At 35.5% G+C, this 17,726-nt stretch overlaps 1 protein-coding gene across 12 annotated transcripts in view; it reads left to right on the top strand.

Annotated features, from left to right (window-relative positions):
* BABAM2 (BRISC and BRCA1 A complex member 2) overlaps positions 1 to 17,726 on the top strand; it is a 574,233-nt gene that overhangs the window by 204,674 nt on the left and 351,833 nt on the right. For all 12 annotated transcript variants that reach the window (XR_004027068.1, XR_004027067.1, XM_030800431.1 and 9 more), the window contains one exon: positions 14,947 to 15,041. Coding sequence is in view for 10 of the 12 variants with exons in the window: in XM_030800431.1 (XP_030656291.1) it covers positions 14,947 to 15,041 (95 nt within the window). In the remaining 2 variants the exon portion in view is untranslated. The remainder of the gene's footprint in view (positions 1 to 14,946; positions 15,042 to 17,726) is intronic.

The following is a 17,726-nucleotide window of genomic DNA, read 5'->3' as shown; positions in this document are numbered from 1 at the left end:
AATGCCAGACCCAGATTATCTCGGGTGAATTCTACCAAACATTCAAGACAAAAAATCACCAATTTTATGCAGTATCATCCAGAAATTGAAAAGGATACAACAGTTTCTCTCTTATTTTATGAGGCTGACATTTTTCTGATATCAAAATCAGTCAAAGAAAGTAGAAGAAAACAAACAAACAAACTATAGGCCAGTATCACTCATTTGAACAAAGAAGTAAAACTTTTGAAAAAAATTAGCAAATTGAATTTAGCAACATATATAAAATGCATACATATATATGTGTACAACATACATTGTCTATATATGTATATAAGTAAAATAATGTATCATAATCAAGCAGGTTTTATTCTGGGAATGAAAGCCAAGTTCAACATTTGAAAATCAATCTATGCAAGTCTCCGTATTAACAGACTAATACAAGATAAACCATATGATCATATCAATGGATGCAGAAAAAACTAAAATTTAAAATCTGTTCATTATAAAAACTCTTAGCTGAATAGGAATAAAAGGGAATTTCCTCAGCCTCAGACTTATAAAGGACATCTACACAGAACCTACAGCTTAATGTCATACATGGTGAAAGACTGCATGCTTTTCTTCTAAGACTGAGAATGAGGCAAAGATGTTCACTTTCCCAAATCCTATATAACATAGTACTGGAAGTTGCAGGAAGTCAAGAAAAAGAAATAAAAGGCATATGGATTGGAAAGGAAGAGATAAATCCACCTAATTTGCGTATAATCTGATTGTCTATGTAGACAATCCCAAGGCATATTCAAAAAATCCTAGAACTTATGAGTTTTTTAAGGTTACAGGATATAAGATCAGCATAGGAAAACCAATCATATTTCTTTATACTAGCAATGAACAATCAGGAACAGAAAGTTAAAAAATAGTACCAATTATAATACCTTCCTGCCAAAAAAAATGCTTAGTTATAAATCTAATAAGGTATGTTCAGTATCTATATGTAGCTAAAGGAATTGAAGAAGACCTCAATAAATGCAGAGATATATAATATATTCATGGATGGGAAGACTCAACATAGTTAAGATGTTTTCCCTAATTAGTTTTAATTAGTTTCCTAAGTCAATTTTCCCTAAATTAATGTACAGTATTTAGTGTAATCCCCATCAAAATCCCAGCAGGATTGGGTAGATATTGACAAGATGATTTTAAAATTTATATGGGAAGGAAAAGAATTAAAATAGCTAAAACAATTTTGAAAAAGAACAATAAAAATGGAGGAGTCAGACTACTCAGTTTGAAGTCTTACTATCAAGGCAGTGTGATATTGGCAAAAGAAGAGCCATAGATCAATAGAACAAAATAGAGAGTCCAATAATAGATCCACATAAATATGGTCAATGATTTCCCACAAAAATGCAAAGGCACTTCAATGGCAAAAGGAGTCTTCTCAGCAAGTAGACATCTACATGCAAAAAAAAGGACCTTGACTTATGTTTCAAACCATGTTCAAAAATTGGTGAATCACATTCTTAAATGGAAAATTTCAAACCATAAAAATCCAAGAAGTAACCATAGAAGAAAGGCTTTGTGACTTGGGCTGGGCATTGAGTTAGATACAACATTAGAAACATAATCCATAAAAGAAAAAAGTTGATAAATTGGATTTCATTGAAGCTTGAAACTCTTGCTCTGCTGAAGAGACTGTTAAGAGGAGGACAAGAAGCAGTAAGAGAAAATATTTGCAAATCATTTATCTAACAGAGAACAAATTTCAAGAATATGTAGCTTTCAAAAGTCAACATTAAGAAAACCAACAACAATAAAAAAATGGGGAACATATTTGAACAGATACTCCACCAAAGAATATATACAGATAGCAAATAAACACATGAAAAGATGCTCAACTTTATTAGTCATTAGGAAAATGCAGATTAAAATCATTATGAGATGCCATGATGTGCCTGTTAGAATGACTAAAATCAATGACAATAATAACAAAATTGACCATATTAAATGTTGGCACGAATGTGTAGAAACTGGAACTCTCATGCATGGTTGGTTTGAATGCTAAATGTAATAGCCACTCAGGAAAAAAGTTGGCAGTTTGTTTTATGGTTAAAGTTACACTTCATCATATGACCTAGCAATCCGGTCTTAAACATTTATCTAGAAATGATAAATGTACATTCACGCAAAACATGTACATATATGTTTGTAGCAGCATCATTCATAATCATCACAAACTGGAAATCACCTACATGTCTTTCATTGGGTAGATGGATATACAAACTATGGTACATCTGTACAATGGAATGTATTAGTAGGCTATAAAAAGGAGCAAGCTATTGATACATGCAGCAATTTGAGTCTCAAATGCCTTATGCTAAGTGAAAGAAGAAGCTGGTCTTAAAAGGTTACATACTACATGATTCCATTGTATGGCATTCTGGAAAATGCAAAACTGAAGGGGCCAAGAGCAGGTCAGAGGTTTCCAGGAACAAGGAATGGTCGGAACATTTAAATACACAGGGATAGCATGAAGACGTATTGGAGAGTGATAGAATTGTTCTGTATCCTAATTTTGGTGGTGTTTACACAAATCTCTGCATGTTGTACAACTCTTATAGCTGTACAGAAAAAGATGAATTTTACTGTGTATAAAGTTAAAAAATAGTTTATAATTTTTATGTCACCTTTTTTCTTTTTACTGTTTGAATGTGGCTACTGATAAGTTTAAAATTATGTATGTGGCTTGCATTATTATTTCTATTACATAGCACTGCTTCAGATATTAGAAGTGCAAAGAAGGATTAGGTGTGGTCCGAAGTCTAGGAGAGGGATATGGCAGAAGGAAGTCTTCTAAGAAGAGGAGGCAAATTTAAATGACCTAAGTTTAGCCTCTGCCCCCTACTTCCATCCTTTGTTCTACAGATTTTTTTTTGAGAGCCTAATTCATGTAAATATGCCAACTCTCAGATGTAATAATTCCTTAGAGTCTTTTTCCTTGATATTGGAAATTAAACTCTACCACTCAAGATGAAAATAATGCTGTGCAATGGAATAATTAGTGGTATCCTTGCATTTGTAGGCACAACAGCCTACATTGCTGAGGCAGTTGACAAGGTCCTTGACAAACTTGTGATGAATGTTTAAGTTCATATTATTATTGGTTAGATATTATTGTTTAAACTATTGCACCCAAGATTGTTTATTGTTTATAAATTGCCATAAAGGGAGGTTTCCAGGAGGATGCCTGGCCAGTATGTTTATAATTTTAAGTTAGGAGTGCCAACCCAAAATTGAGTAGAATCTAAGAATATCATGATGGACTTTAAATAGGTAAATCTAGCAATATCGAAATATAATACAGATAAATTTAAAATTTCAAAATGGATTCGAAAATTTAGTTGTCCTAGTTAAGAAGAGGGATATGTAGCTTAGCAGAGGTAAATACATAAAAATGTTAGGGCTTTTAGTTAATAAGAGCATAATAGGAGTCACTACTGATGAGGCGGTCAAAAAAGCTATTTTAACTTGCAATGCCATTTATCAATAGAAGTTTAATACATAAATTAAGGCATGGATTTTCTTATTTGTTTCTATGCTCTTTAGAACACACCTAGAATCTGATCTTGAGGTCTGGGTGTTATCCTCTAAGAGAGCTATAGACAAACTGGTACATATTCAGAGAGGAGAGAGCCAAATGATAAAGGAAATTGAAACAAGTCAGATGAGGAATAGTGAAGGAGACTGGGATAGTAAGCCTGTCTAAGAGTTGACTCCTAGTGGGGTTGAAAGATAGGTCATGAGAACTGCCTTCAAATAATTGAAGGGCTGTGATATTACAGAGAAATTAAACTTGTCTCATAAAGTTCTCAGAACCAGCAAATGGAATTTTCAGAGAGATATTAAATTTCAGTATAAGGACACACTAAGGGTTAGAGCTAACTCTTGGAAATGAGTCACCTTTCCAAAGTCTTTCGTAAAGCTCTGAAATGGTTTGGATGTGTGTCACCTCCATATATCATCATGTGACCTCCAGTGTTGGAGGTGAGCCTAGTGGGAAGTGTTTGGGTCATGGGGGTGGATCCCTCATGAATGGTGTGGTACTGTCCTTGTGATAATGAATGAGTTCTTGCTCTGACTTCATGTGAGATCTGGTTGTTTAAAAGAGCGTGGCACCTCCTCTTGCTCTCACTGCCACTCTTGCCATGTGATGTGCCTGCTCTCCCTTCACCTCCTGCCATGATTGTAAGCTTGCTGAGGTCTTTGCCAGAAGCAGATGCTGGCACCATGCTTCCTGTACAGCCTGCAGAACTGTGAGCCAATTAAACCTCTTTTTTTTATAAATTATCCAGTCCTCGGTTATTTCTTTATAGTGATGCAAAAATGGACAGACACAAACTCTATTGCTTGAACTTACTTTTTATTGAGACTATCTCCTTCAAACTGGCGTTTCCACAAAGTTCTTGTCTGACTCTCACTTCCATACTTAGAGTTTCGGTAAGTAATCATTTAATGCAGCAACTGGTAAGAATAATCTATCATTGGCAGAAAACCAGTCATTTATCTTTCTTTTTCAACTTTCATTTTAGGTTCTGGGGGTACATGTGCAGGTTTGTTACGTGAGTAAATTGCGTATCACTGGGGTTTGGTGTACAAAAGATTTGGTCACCTAGATAGTGAGCAAAGTACCCGATTGGTAGGTTTTTGACCATCACCCTCCTCTTACCCTCCATCCTCAAGTAGGACCCAGTGTCTATTATTCTCCTCTTTGTGTCCATGTATACTCCAACGTTTAGCTTCCACTTATAAGTGAGAACATGTGGTATTTGGTTTTCTGTTCCTGGTTAGTTTGGTAGAATAATAGCCTCCAGCTACATCCATATTGCTGCAAAGGACATGATCTCATTCTTTTTTATGGCTGTATAGTATTCCATGGTGTATATGTACCACATTTTCTTTTTTTCTTTTTTTTTTTTTGTGATGGAGCCTTGCTCTGTTGCCCAGGCTGGAGTGCAGTGGCACAATCTCAGCTCACTGCAACCTCCACCCCCTGGATTCAAGCAATTCTCCTGCCTCAGCCTCCCAAGTAGCTGAGACTACAGGCATGCACCACCATGCCCAGCCAATTTTTGTATTTTTTGTTTAGTAGAGACATGGTTTCACCATGTTAACCAGGCTGGTCTCGAACTCCTCACCTCAGGTGATCCACCTGCCTCAGCCTCCCAAAGTGCTGAGATTGCAGGTGTGAGCCACTGTGCCTGGCCTATGTACGTTTTCTTTATCAGATTCACTCTTGATAGGCATCTAGGATGATTCCAAGTCTTTGCTATTGTGAATAGTGCTGCAATGAACATATGAGTATATGTGTTTTTTTCACAGAATGATTTATATTCTTTTAGGTATATACACAGTAATGGGATTGCAGGGTTGAGTAGTAGCTCTATTTTAAGTTCTTTGAGAAATCTCCAAACTGCTTTCCATAGTGGCTGAACTAGTTTATATTCCCACCAAGTGTAAGCATTTCCTTTTCTGTGCAGCCTCACCAGCATTTGTTATTTTTTGACTTTTTAATAATAGCCATTCTGACTGATGTGAGATGGTATCTCATTGTGGTTTTGATATGTATTTCTCTAATGATTAGTGATTATATTAGTTGTATTAGTATTGAATTGTTTCTGAGAAACTATGTTTTCCTGGCAGTTATTGAAACTGATAGACAAAATAGTATGATAATATTTCACTGATGAAGAATAAGGCAGGGAGCCTGTGGACAGGCTGTGTTCCTTCTGTAATTAGGGAGTAGGACATATGGTTCACTCTGCATATCTGGTAAGTGGGCCTTCCTGAGATGGTGCTGATACCTTCTAAAAATTGTCGGCTGCTAAGGCACAAGCGTGTAAATAAAGTATACTTTGTATTTAACATTTCTGTGATTTCATGTATGTGTCATATTATGAAGCACTGTTGATGTGCATTTTGAAAGGAAGAAACTTCTGCCCCCATTGCTCCCACTATTATAGCCTGGCAAGTTGCAGGGAGTAATGAAAAATAAGACTTGAAACTATTATTTTGTTGTTAGGTGGTTGTAACACTTCTGCCTTTTTTTTAAACCTTACCTTATAGCACCTCTGATCCTGCTTTTATTTCTTTGTTCTCCTGCCTACTCTTCCATTTTATGAAAAGTTGGAGTAAGCAGTGTCCAGGTAATCTGTACTCTGTGTTCATATCATCTGCTCCAGGGTGAAATAAAGGAAATGTGATGTTATTGCTCTTCTATATGATTTGTGTTGGTCTTTTCTCTACTGTCTCTGCCTTGAGGTCAGGTACTATGTTTTCTACTTCCTGTATAACTCCCAAGGTGTCCAGTATGCACATCTGTGCGTTGTGGGTTTTTAATAAATGTTCTTGACTGATTTACTGACTGTTCTCCATAGCAAGAGAACAATGCCACAGTTTATTTCAAAGAGGCTGTACAGTATTGAGGCAAAGTGTTTCAGAGTTCTCTGAGGTTGAAGGTAGGAGCCTGAGAAATTCTGGAACATAACTGTGTGAGATTCTGAAAGCTATTTTAAGTCACTTCTTTGTTTTGAAAAATATTTATATAATGTTTTTATTACATATAATGTAGTAAACTCCCTCCCCTTTTAGTACATATCTTTTCCTTAAAAAAAAAACAACTTTATTGTATATTCAAATACTTGTTGGTTGCCTTAAAATTTATTGAAAAATCAGCTATAGAAGTAATAAGATCTAGTGTTTGGCAGCACAACAGGGTGAGTATAGTTAACAATAATTTATTGTGTATTTCAAAATAAAGAGTGGAATTGGAATTTTCTTTTTCTTTTCTTTTTTTTTTTTTTGAGACAGAGTCTTGCTGTCGCCCAGGCTGGAGTGCAATGGCTCGATCTCGGCTCACTGCAGGCTCCGCCCCCCGGGGTTCACACCATTCTCCTGCCTCAGCCTCCCGAGTAGCTGGGACTACAGGCGCCCGCCACCTCACCCGGCTAATTTTTTGTATTTTTAGTAGAGACGGGGTTTCACTGTGTTAGCCAGGATGGTCTCGATCTCCTGACCTTGTGATCCGCCCGCCTCGGCCTCCCAAAGTGCTGGGATTATAGGCGTGAGCCACCGCGCCCGGCCTGGAATTTTAACACAAAGAAATGATGAGTGCTTGGGGTGATGGATATCTCAATTTCCTTAATTTGATTTTTATACATTATGTGCTTGTATCAAAATATCACATGTACCCCATAAATAAGTACAACATTATATATCTATAATAGTTAAAAATTTAAAAAGTCTGTCTTTAACATTATCCAGTCGTGTCCATTAAAAAGACACATTTTGTAAAGTTCCTTAACAATAAAGATCTTTGCAAGTATTTATCTTAAAAAGCATTCTTTACTTTCATAAAGGGCTCATTGCAGAGTTCTTTTAAATGCAGAAACTCTTCACATTGCATTTTCAATACGATTTTATTTTTAAAAAGTAACTGTGCCACAACTATTCAGTAAACACTTTGTAATTTATTTAAGATCAGGTTTCTTTAAAGTGGGACAATTTTTTGCCTGAGATTAAAAATAAAAACAGCTTTATTGAGATATAATTACATACCATGCAGTTTACCCTCTAAAGTGTACAGTTCAGTGGCTTTTTACAAATATAGTCACAATCAACACTAATTTCAGAAAATATTTATCATCACAAAAAGAAAGCTTGTACTAGTTAGCAGTTGCTTCCCATTCTCCGGTTCCCCATTGTCTGGCAACCATTAATCTACTTTCTGTCTCTATGAATTTTCATATTCTAGACATTTCATATAAATAGATTCATACAATAATAATACAATAAGTAGCCTTTTGTATCTGGCTCTATTCACTTAGCTTAATGTTTTCAAGGTTTATCCACATTGGAGCATTATATCGGTACTTTCTTTTAAATTTGAATAATATTCCATTACATGTATAATGTCACAATTTATTCATTCATCAGTTGACGGACATTAGTTGTTTCCACATTTTGGCTATTGTGCATAATGTTGGTACAAACAATGTGCAAGTTTTTGTGTGGACATGTCTTCACTTCTGTTGGGTATATGTATACCTACAAGTGGATTTGTAGGGTCAGATGGTAGCTCTATGTTTAACCTCTTGAGGAACTGCCAGACTGTTTTCAAAAGTGACTGCACCATTTTGCATTCACACCAGCAGTGTATAAGTGTTCCAGTTTCTTCATATTCTCATAAACACTTATTATTATATGTCTTTTTGATTATAGCCATCCAAGTGGGTAATTAAGAGCTATCTTACTGTGATTTTGATTGCACTTCCCTGTTGGCTAATGATCTTGAACATCTTTCTATGTACTTACTTGACATTTGTATATCTTCTTGGAGAAATATCTGTTCAGACCCTTTGCCCATTTTAAAATTGGGGTATTTGCCTTTATATTGTTGAATTATGAGATTTCTTTGTTCTGGGTACAAGTCCTTTATTAGCTATGTGATTTGCAAAATTATCTCCCTGTGGATTGTCTTCACTTTCTAGATAGTCTCATTTGAAGGCCAAAATTTTCAATGTTGATGAAGTTTAATTTATCTATTTTTGTTGTTGTTGCTTGATTTTGGTTTCATGTCTGAGAACGCATTGCCTAGCCCAAAGTTATAAAGATTTATTCTTATGTTTCTCTGAAGAATCTTGTAGTTTTTTGCTGTTACACTTAGGTCTTTGACTCATTTCGAGTTAATTTTTGCATGATATGAGGTAGGGGCCCAACTTCATTCTTTTGCCTGTGGCTTTCCAGTTGTCCCATCACCATTTGTTGAAAAGATGCTTAAAAAACCCATTTAATTAGGATAAAATATACTTAACAAAATTTACCATATTAACCATTTTTTAAGTGTACACTTCAGTAGTGTACTTATATGAAACACACTACTTCAGGTGTTTCGTATAAGTGGAGTCATTATAGTATTTGTCTTTTTGTGACTATTTTACTTGATGTCGTCAATATTCATTCATGTTGTAGCATGTTTTAAATTTTTTCTCCTTTTAAGGCTGAATAATATTTCATTATATGTATACACACACACACACACACACACACACACATATATGTCACATTTGGTTTATCCATTCATCTGTTTGTGGACAATTGGGTTGCTTCTACTCTTTGGCTGTTGTGAATCATGTTGCCGTGAACAGATGTGTGCAAATATCTCTGATAATCTGCTTTTAGTTACTTAGGGTATATTCCCAGAAGTAGATTTCTGGATCATATGCTAATTTTTAATTTTTTGGTGTGGAATCACCACTGTGTTTTCTATAGTGGCTGTACCATTTTACATTCCCATCAGCACTTCCAAGGGGTTCCAATTTCTTTGTGTCCTCACCCACCCTTGTTATTTTTTTGTTTGATAGTAGCTCTTCTAATGAGTGTGAGATGATGAACTTTATTGCCCCATTGAATTGTCTTGGCACCCTTGTCAAAAATCAGTTGGCCATAAATTTGAAGGTTTATTTATGGACTCTGAATTCTATTCAATTGATCTGTATTCCTATCCATATTCCAGCACCACATTGTCTTCATTGCTGTAGATTTGTAATAACTTTTATAATTAAGAAGGCCTGCAAATTATTTTTAAATATTTCTTTGGCTATTTGGATCCCTTGCATTTTCATATGACTTTTAGGATTGGCTTGTCAATTTCTGCAAAGAGTCCAGCTAGGGCTTTGGTAGGGATTGCATGGGATCTACAGATCAACTTGGGTTGTGTTGCCATTTTAACAATAGTAAGTCTTCTAGTTGACAAACTTGAGATGTCTTTCCATTTATTTAGGCCTTCTTTAATTTCTTCCAACAATGTTGTATAGTTGTTAGTGTACATTTCTTATACTTCTTTTAAGTTTATTCCTAAGTATTTTGTTCTTTTTGATCTCATTGTAAATGGAATTAAAAAAATTGTTTTTGGATCGTTAATTACTGTTGTACATAAATGCGGTCGATTTTTGTACATTTATCTTGTATCTTGCAACCTTGCTGAAGCTGTTTATTAGTTCTCATTGTTTGTGTGAATTCATTGGGATTTTTTACATGCAAGATTTATGTCATCTGTGGATAGAGATAGTTTTGCTTTTTTCCAATGTAGATACATTTTGTATCTTTTTTTTTTTTTTTTTTTTTTTTGCCAAATTGTTCTTGCTAGAGCCTCCAGTATAATGTTGAATAGAATCAACCAGAATGGATATTCCTTTAAGTAGATTTTTTCAATGTTTACCAGTTTGGAGATGTTTATTACTAACAATGTTCCTTTGTGAACTTGAAAATGCAGCCATTCTTCTATAGTAGCAAAAGTGATAAAATTTCTTTTATTGGAATTTGGCATGTTATTTATTTTTAGAATGTCAAGGGACAATAGATCCTAGATTGGTATTTTTCAAAACTTTGATATCTTTGCTCTGTTAACTTTTTGATTTTTTTCCCTAAAGTAACTAAAGTAAGCCAACTATAGGACTTTTAAAAACACATCTCTAAAGTATGTTCCTTCCTAAAGAATATGCTTGCTGTGTATATTTGAAAGAATGAATAATCACGACATTCATATTATCTCTACTTGTGCTTTTTAGCCAAGGCTTGAGTTAATGCCTTATAGTTAGCACGTTTGAATTTTATAACTTATCATAAATACAGTTGATCATCTGAGATGATGTTAGTGGGTAGGGTGAGAGGTGGTGGTTGTACTACTTTTGATAATTTAATTTTATACCTGTCTTCTGAAGGACACATTTTCTTGTTTAAATTTCTTCCCTGCAGAAAGCTCCAGGAGTGACTTTGCTATGCCTTCTTCTTCTTTTTTTAAATAAAAATATATTTTATTTTTAGTCTTTTTTGTGTGTTGCATTTCTCACATTTTATTTTATTTATATTTTTTATTCCAGTAGGTTTTTGGAGAACAGGTGGTGTTTGGTTACATGAATAAGTTCTTTAGCAGTGATTTCTGAGATTTAGGTGCATCCATCACCAGAGCAGTGTAGACTGTACTCAATATGTAGTCTTTTATCCCTCACCTCCACCCACCCTTTCCCTCGAGTCCCCAAAGTCCATTATGTCATTCTTATGCCTTGGTGTCTTTAAAGCGTAGCTCCCACTTATGTGTGAGAACATACAATGTTTGGTTTTCCATTCCTGAGTTACTTCACTTAGAATAATGGTCTCCAATTCCATCCAGGTTGCTGCAAATGTCATTATTTTGTTTCTTTTTATGGCTGAGTAATATTTCATGATGTGTGTGTGTGTGTGTGTGTGTGTGTGTGTGTGTGTTGTAACTACAATTTCTTTATCCACTTGTTGACTGATGGGCATTTGGGCTGGTTCCATAGTTTTGCAATTGTGAATTGCGCTGCTATAAACATGTGTGTGCAAGTATCTTTTTTATATAATGACTCCTTTTCCTCCAGGTAGATACCCAGTGGTGGGATTGTGGATCAAATGGTATTTCTACTTTTAGTTCTTTGAGGAATCTCCACACTGTTTTCCATAGCGGTTGTATGAGTTTACATTCCCACCAGCAGTGTAAAAGTGTCCCCTTTCACCACATCCCCGCCAACATCTATTATTAATATTTTTTTTATTATGGCCATTCTTGCATGAGTAAGGTGGTAATCGTATTGTGGTTTTGATTTGCATTTCTCTGATAATGAGTGATGTTGAGCATTTTTTCATATGTTTGTTGCTATGCCTTATTCTTCACTGAAGATTTTTTTCAGCACTTAGACATTCAGTTTGGAGAATAGAATTTCTTTAATTTATTGAGTGTTTATTGAATATATTCTATTTGTGCTGTACTCTGCCCTGTCAGAAACATTAAATAAGTATAAAAACATGTCTGTTCTCTGGATGCTTGCAATTTAATTAGGAAGATCAATTATATGTACTCACCTTGTACCGCTGTGTATTTGTGGTTCTGGTTCTATGTCTTATATCCCTCACTAAACATGAGCTCCTTGAGAATAAATATATTTGTATTGACACAGCGTGTCACAATATCTCACAGGTAGCTTGTGTTTATTATGATTTTTTAAAGTTAATAGGGCAATAAAACAATATAAGTCTACTTACAACTAAATACTCAAGTGATTGGCGTAACTAGTCAGGATTTTAATTTCAGAAGTAACAATGATCTGTGTGTTCTGGATTTACTAGGGTAGGCTTCATACAAGAGACAATTTAGTGGGCTCATAAAGGATGGTAAGAACTGAGCAAGGAGAGAGATATTATAGTATTTGGTGTCATAGTATTTGGAGGGCATCGAGCAGATCATATTGACTGGAAGAAAAGACAGGCTTGTAGACAAAGAGAAGGGTGAATATCAGTTTGAAAAGTTTGCTTTTACTCCATTTGATATTAGAGATTCATTTAAGTTTCTTGAGTTAGGAAGTTTCAGGACAAAATAGCACATTAAGAATATTTACTTGGTGATAATATGTATTATGGACTGGAGGGCAGCTAGTATTAGGAGACCATTTTAAAAGGTATGATAATGATTGAGTTTCTTTAGTCTGTCAGCTTTTAATAGCAGGGTTTTTTTGTTTGTTTGATCTTTAATGCCTATCATAGTGCCTATGGCAAAATTCAAATATTTATTCGGTGGATGAGTGAATGTATGGACTAGGTGATCCGGGCCTGGAAGGGGCTGTTAACAGTAGGAAAAATCCATATGAGTGACATTTTGGAGGAAAAATTGAGATGACTTGTTTTCTAAGAGTATACAGGGCGTATGAAAGGTTGAAGATGGCACTGAAGTTTTAGCATGGAATCAGGGAACGAGAGGAGTGAGAAAAGGAGAGTCATCTTCATGTTTTAGACTTGCTGAGTTTGACATTGAAATGCCTAGTACATAGATATTTAAGGGCTCAAATGAGGACTGAAGTTTAAATGTTTACATTTGGATAAAATTTTATAGATACTGTTTGAGCAGTAAAAATGATTGGATTGATAAAGCTGTATGTATGTATGTGTACAGAGGTGGTGTACATGTACATAAGTATACATATTTTTATACATTACAACTCAATATGTGTGTTAGATTGTCAATAAACTAATCTACTTGTTAGTATTAGCATAATGACAAGAGCTGATTCTTGGGATGAGCAGAGGAAAAAAAGGGAGCTACAGAAGGATTCAGAAAAGAAACAGGTAGAAGAACGTGCAATGTAAATTTGCTAATGAGACTTTGTAAATTTGTCTTATGTTTCAAAACAACAGTAATACTTCCATTATCACATGTTGAGAACTTACTATATGCTGGACACTGCTAGGCATGCCATCTCTTTTTATCATCACAATAAATCTGTGACATTAGTATTATTATGTCTACCTCTTACTGATGAAGAAACTGAGGTCTAAAGAAGTTAAAACTTGCTCAAGATCAACTGAGCTAATAAATAATGAGGAGACCTTGTGGATGTAAATCTAAGTTTTTGTGAACTATAAGCCAGATGTTCTTTCCATTATACCAAAGGTATGTATGTTTAATTTCTACAAGGCAAGGACTGTGTCTATACAGAATCAGTCTTCATAAAGGCTTACTGATTAATTAGCAGGCAGTGATTGGACAGTAATGTTTCCTGTAAAAATAATCAGCACATATTTTGGATGTGGCTGCTTCTACTTTTCTCCTTGGATATTTACATTCATAGTGTACTTGGTGTTAAAGCTTTTTTGATTGCTTGTTGTGGATGTTAAATTAAAAAAGGATAGCAGGCCTGGCATAGTGGCTCACACCTATAATCCCAGCACTTTGGGTGGCTGAGGTAGGTTGATCGCTTGAGCTCAGGAGTTTGAGACCAGCCTGCACAACATGGCGAAATCCCATCTCTAATAAAAATACAAAAATTAGCTGGGCATGGTGGCATGTTCCTGTAGTCTCAGCTCCTTGGGGGGCTGAGATGGGAGAATTGCTTGAGCCTGGGAGGTCGAGGCTGCAGTGAGTCAAGATGACACCATTGCACTCCAGTCTGGATGACAAAGTGAGATCTTGTCTCAAAAAAAAAAAAAAGATATCAGTTTATTTGAAGAATTAATCATCTGGAAAGTGCTTTTCAAATGTTTTTCTTAAACTAATGTAAATTTCTTTTTTTAAATTTTATTATTATACTTTAGGTTTTAAGGTACATGTGCACAATGTGCAGGTTTGTTACATATGTATCCATGTGCCTTGTTGTTTTGCTGCACCCATTAACTCGTCACTTAGCATTAGGTATATCTCCTAATGCTGTCCCTCCCCCCTCCCCCCACCCCACAACAGTCCCCAGAGTGTGATGTTCCCCTTCCTGTGTCCATGAGTTCTCATTGTTCAATTCCCACCTATGAGTGAGAACATGCGGTGTTTGGTTTTTTGTCCTTGTGATAGTTTACTGAGTATGATGTTTTCCAGTTTCATCCATGTCCCTACAAAGGACATGAACTCATCATTTTTTATGGCTGCATAGTATTCCATGGTGTATATGTGCCACATTTTCTTAATCCAGTCTATCGTTGTTGGACATTTGGGTTGGTTCCAACTCTTTGCTATTGTGAATAGTGCCGCAATAAACATGCGTGTGCATGAGTCTTTATAGCAGCATGATTTATAGTCCTTTGGGTATATATCCAGTAATGGGATGGCTGGGTCAAATGGTATTTCTAGTTCTAGATCCCTGAGGAATCGCCACACTGACTTCCACAATGGTTGAACTAGTTTACAGTCCCACCAACAGTGTAAAAGTGTTCCTATTTCTTCACATCCTCTCCAGCACCTGTTGTTTCCTGACTTTTTAATGATCGCCATTCTAACTGGTGTGAGATGGTATCTCACTGTGGTTTTGATTTGAGTAAATTTCTTTTAGAAGTTTTTCTGATACAGTCTTCAGAATATTCATACTTAGAAAGCAAATAAAAAGGACCTGTCATTTTCTTTTATTTCAGGGGATATCATTTTCAATGCCCAATACCCAGAACTGCCTCCCGATTTTATCTTTGGGGAAGATGCTGAATTCCTGCCAGACCCCTCAGCTTTGCAGGTGAGTACTGCAGACTTGCTTGAATGATCTTTCTTTGGTGAAAGGAAAACAAAATTGGCTTTCAGCATTTGCTTAACAGATAGATTTATCACACATCTGCATTTTTTTCCCACCCCTCTTTTCTCTGTCCTGTGAAATAGATGGAACTCTTTATGTGCCACAGTAGTTAAATAAGAGGTTTTTTTCATTGCTGTTTAGTTTCAGGGTATTTCGAATTAATGAAAGTCTCTAGCATATTGGTTGAAATATTTTTACTTCAGTTTAAAGAGACATGTTGAAAATATTTTGTTTGTTTTAACGTAATATTTCATGCCTGCAATCAATTTTCTAATGTTTACTAACACTTCATTACAGGGCTCGTTAGGAGAGTGTTTCTTGGCTCTTCAAGAAGCCGTTTTTATATAGAAGTGAAAGTGGCAAATTTGGACTTGTATCTGCATTATCTCAGTATCTCAGTATTGTTATCAGAAGCGTAAAGACCAGAATTAAGTGTTCTTTATCAAGCAACACCAGAAACTTTGTAGTTGAAATAAAATGTTTCTGGAATTAAAGCAGAAATATTCACCATTAGGGAAAGGGTGGTGGTACTTGTTGGAGCACATATGCTTTAGTAAGCATATGTACTTACTAAAAAAGTTGTGTGTTTTGCATGGTGGATGGAGAAATACACATGCGATTTTGTTTAAATGGTTCTGACCAGACAAAATGTCTCTTTTTATTTCTTCTCAAATTTGAGTTTGGTATGATACCTATACTAGAAGAGGTTTTATTGTTGTTCAAAACTATACTCTTAGTTTCGTTTTCTGGAAATTTTTTGTCTCGTTCAGGTTTTATAATTAAAAGTTTTGATGACTTACTTTGAACTCTTGCCCCGCTTCCACCCTTTAAAGGTATTAAACAGGAAGTAGTAACCCAAACTTATTGTCTTAAACATTAGAACATAGCTGTAAAAATATTGTTGGCAAGAGTAAGGTGGATTCATGATGAAGTTTCTAATAATTGAACATGAGCTGTATTTTTTTTAATTAAAAAAGTCTGAGTTCAATATGGCCCCTTTAGATGCTGTGTGTTACACATTCACCCCGTATTAAAGCTGAGAGTCTTAAACCTGGGAAAAAAAATGACACAGAGATTTCACCACAGACTTCTTCTGTATTAAATCTTCCCAGAAGAGGGTAGCATATGCCGGATGCCAAAGATGTATTCCAGGCTAAGTGCCTCAGGAATTTAAAGAAGGTGGTCAGAAAAAGCTTTGTAGTTGAGGCGAGACTTGTACTCATTCTTGAAGAATGGAACAAAAGTGGGAGGTATGACAAAGAGTATTTCAGGTGGGGGAATGACATAAGCACATTGGAAGAAGCTGGGATTTGTCTAATGTATTTCAGAAGGCACTGACAGGTTTGCTGAAATGTAAGTCAATATAAGGAAGGGATCGACAAGGTTAGAAAGGTAAATTGGGAGAAGACTGTGGAGCACATTGAATGCTGGGCTAGGAGCCATTGAAGGAAATGATGAAGGGAGAATCATCTAATAGCAGTGTGGTCAATATAATGGAATAAGGAGAGATCAAAGACCAGAACTGAGGATGGTTGTAAAAATTCAGTGGAGGGAGAAAGGGCTTTGAGCTAGGGTGATGCAAGAAGAAACAGCCTAATGGAAAGAATAAAAAAGTCATGTTTACAACTTCTTTTTTTTGAAATTGCATTTAAAATTCATAGCACATATCTTTAATATTTGGCAAGTATTGTGTAAGTGTAGAATTTAAACACTAGAAAGGATCTTAAGATTCATTTTATTCTACTCTTCCATTTTATTATTGAGGAAATTGACCTAGATTTATATAATTCTGTGTCAGACCTGATATTATAACACCACTCTTAAGATGTTTAGTCCCTGAGTGAAGTTGTCACAAATGTTTTGAGAGAATAGCTGAAAAAGAATAGCCAAAAAATCAAAGCACTAGATCTAAGTGAAAGATTGCAAATCTAGGGGAACACCTTCTCTTTAGTGATAGTTCATCTATGGCCTTGGGTGGACTACCCAGGGCTTCTTCATGGATCAGTGGGCTGAGCAAGCCCAGATAAGCAACCAGAGTGTACCCTCCACTAGCTGGGCGATGTCCAAATAGTTCTGGAGGTTGCTCTTGATGGTTATTGTTGTCTGATTAAAACACCAGACAGGTTAACGACAAGGCCTGATCCCCAGCAGACATTTCTCTGAGTGTAGCTTGTCTCTGAAAGATTTTTCACTCACTTGTTAACAGATTTTGGTTTAATTCTTGGATTCAGTTCAGACATTTTTCCCCTTCCTGAAGTGCTCAGAGCACAATCATTAATAACCTGACTAGTCTACATATGGTTCTGAATAAAGAGGGAATACAAATTTCATCACCCATGGAGTGGAAAACAGAATGTCTAGATTTCTTGGATTTTTCCTGAAGTATGCCTTGCAGAAGGGCCTGAGTATATACCCTTAGAACCTGGGAGTGTAGTCTAAAGTAGTTCCTGTGGCAAGTGTGGAATTTCTTTGAAGTTTCTGGGTTTTACCTTAAAAATTAATGAAAATTTTATATTTGATTCTGTAACATACCTGTATTTTTAAAACAAAAATATATTAAATTATAAATATTTGAGAAAAAATGACTCTTCAGTGTGTCTCAGTTTGAGAAATGTAGTTTTAGAGAAT

The sequence above is a fragment of the Nomascus leucogenys genome, chromosome 19 (assembly GCF_006542625.1).
Source record: "Nomascus leucogenys isolate Asia chromosome 19, Asia_NLE_v1, whole genome shotgun sequence".
In the NCBI taxonomy this organism is placed as follows: domain Eukaryota; kingdom Metazoa; phylum Chordata; class Mammalia; order Primates; family Hylobatidae; genus Nomascus; species Nomascus leucogenys.
Note: the sequence above shows the minus strand (reverse complement) of the source record. Positions and strands in the feature narration are given on the sequence as shown.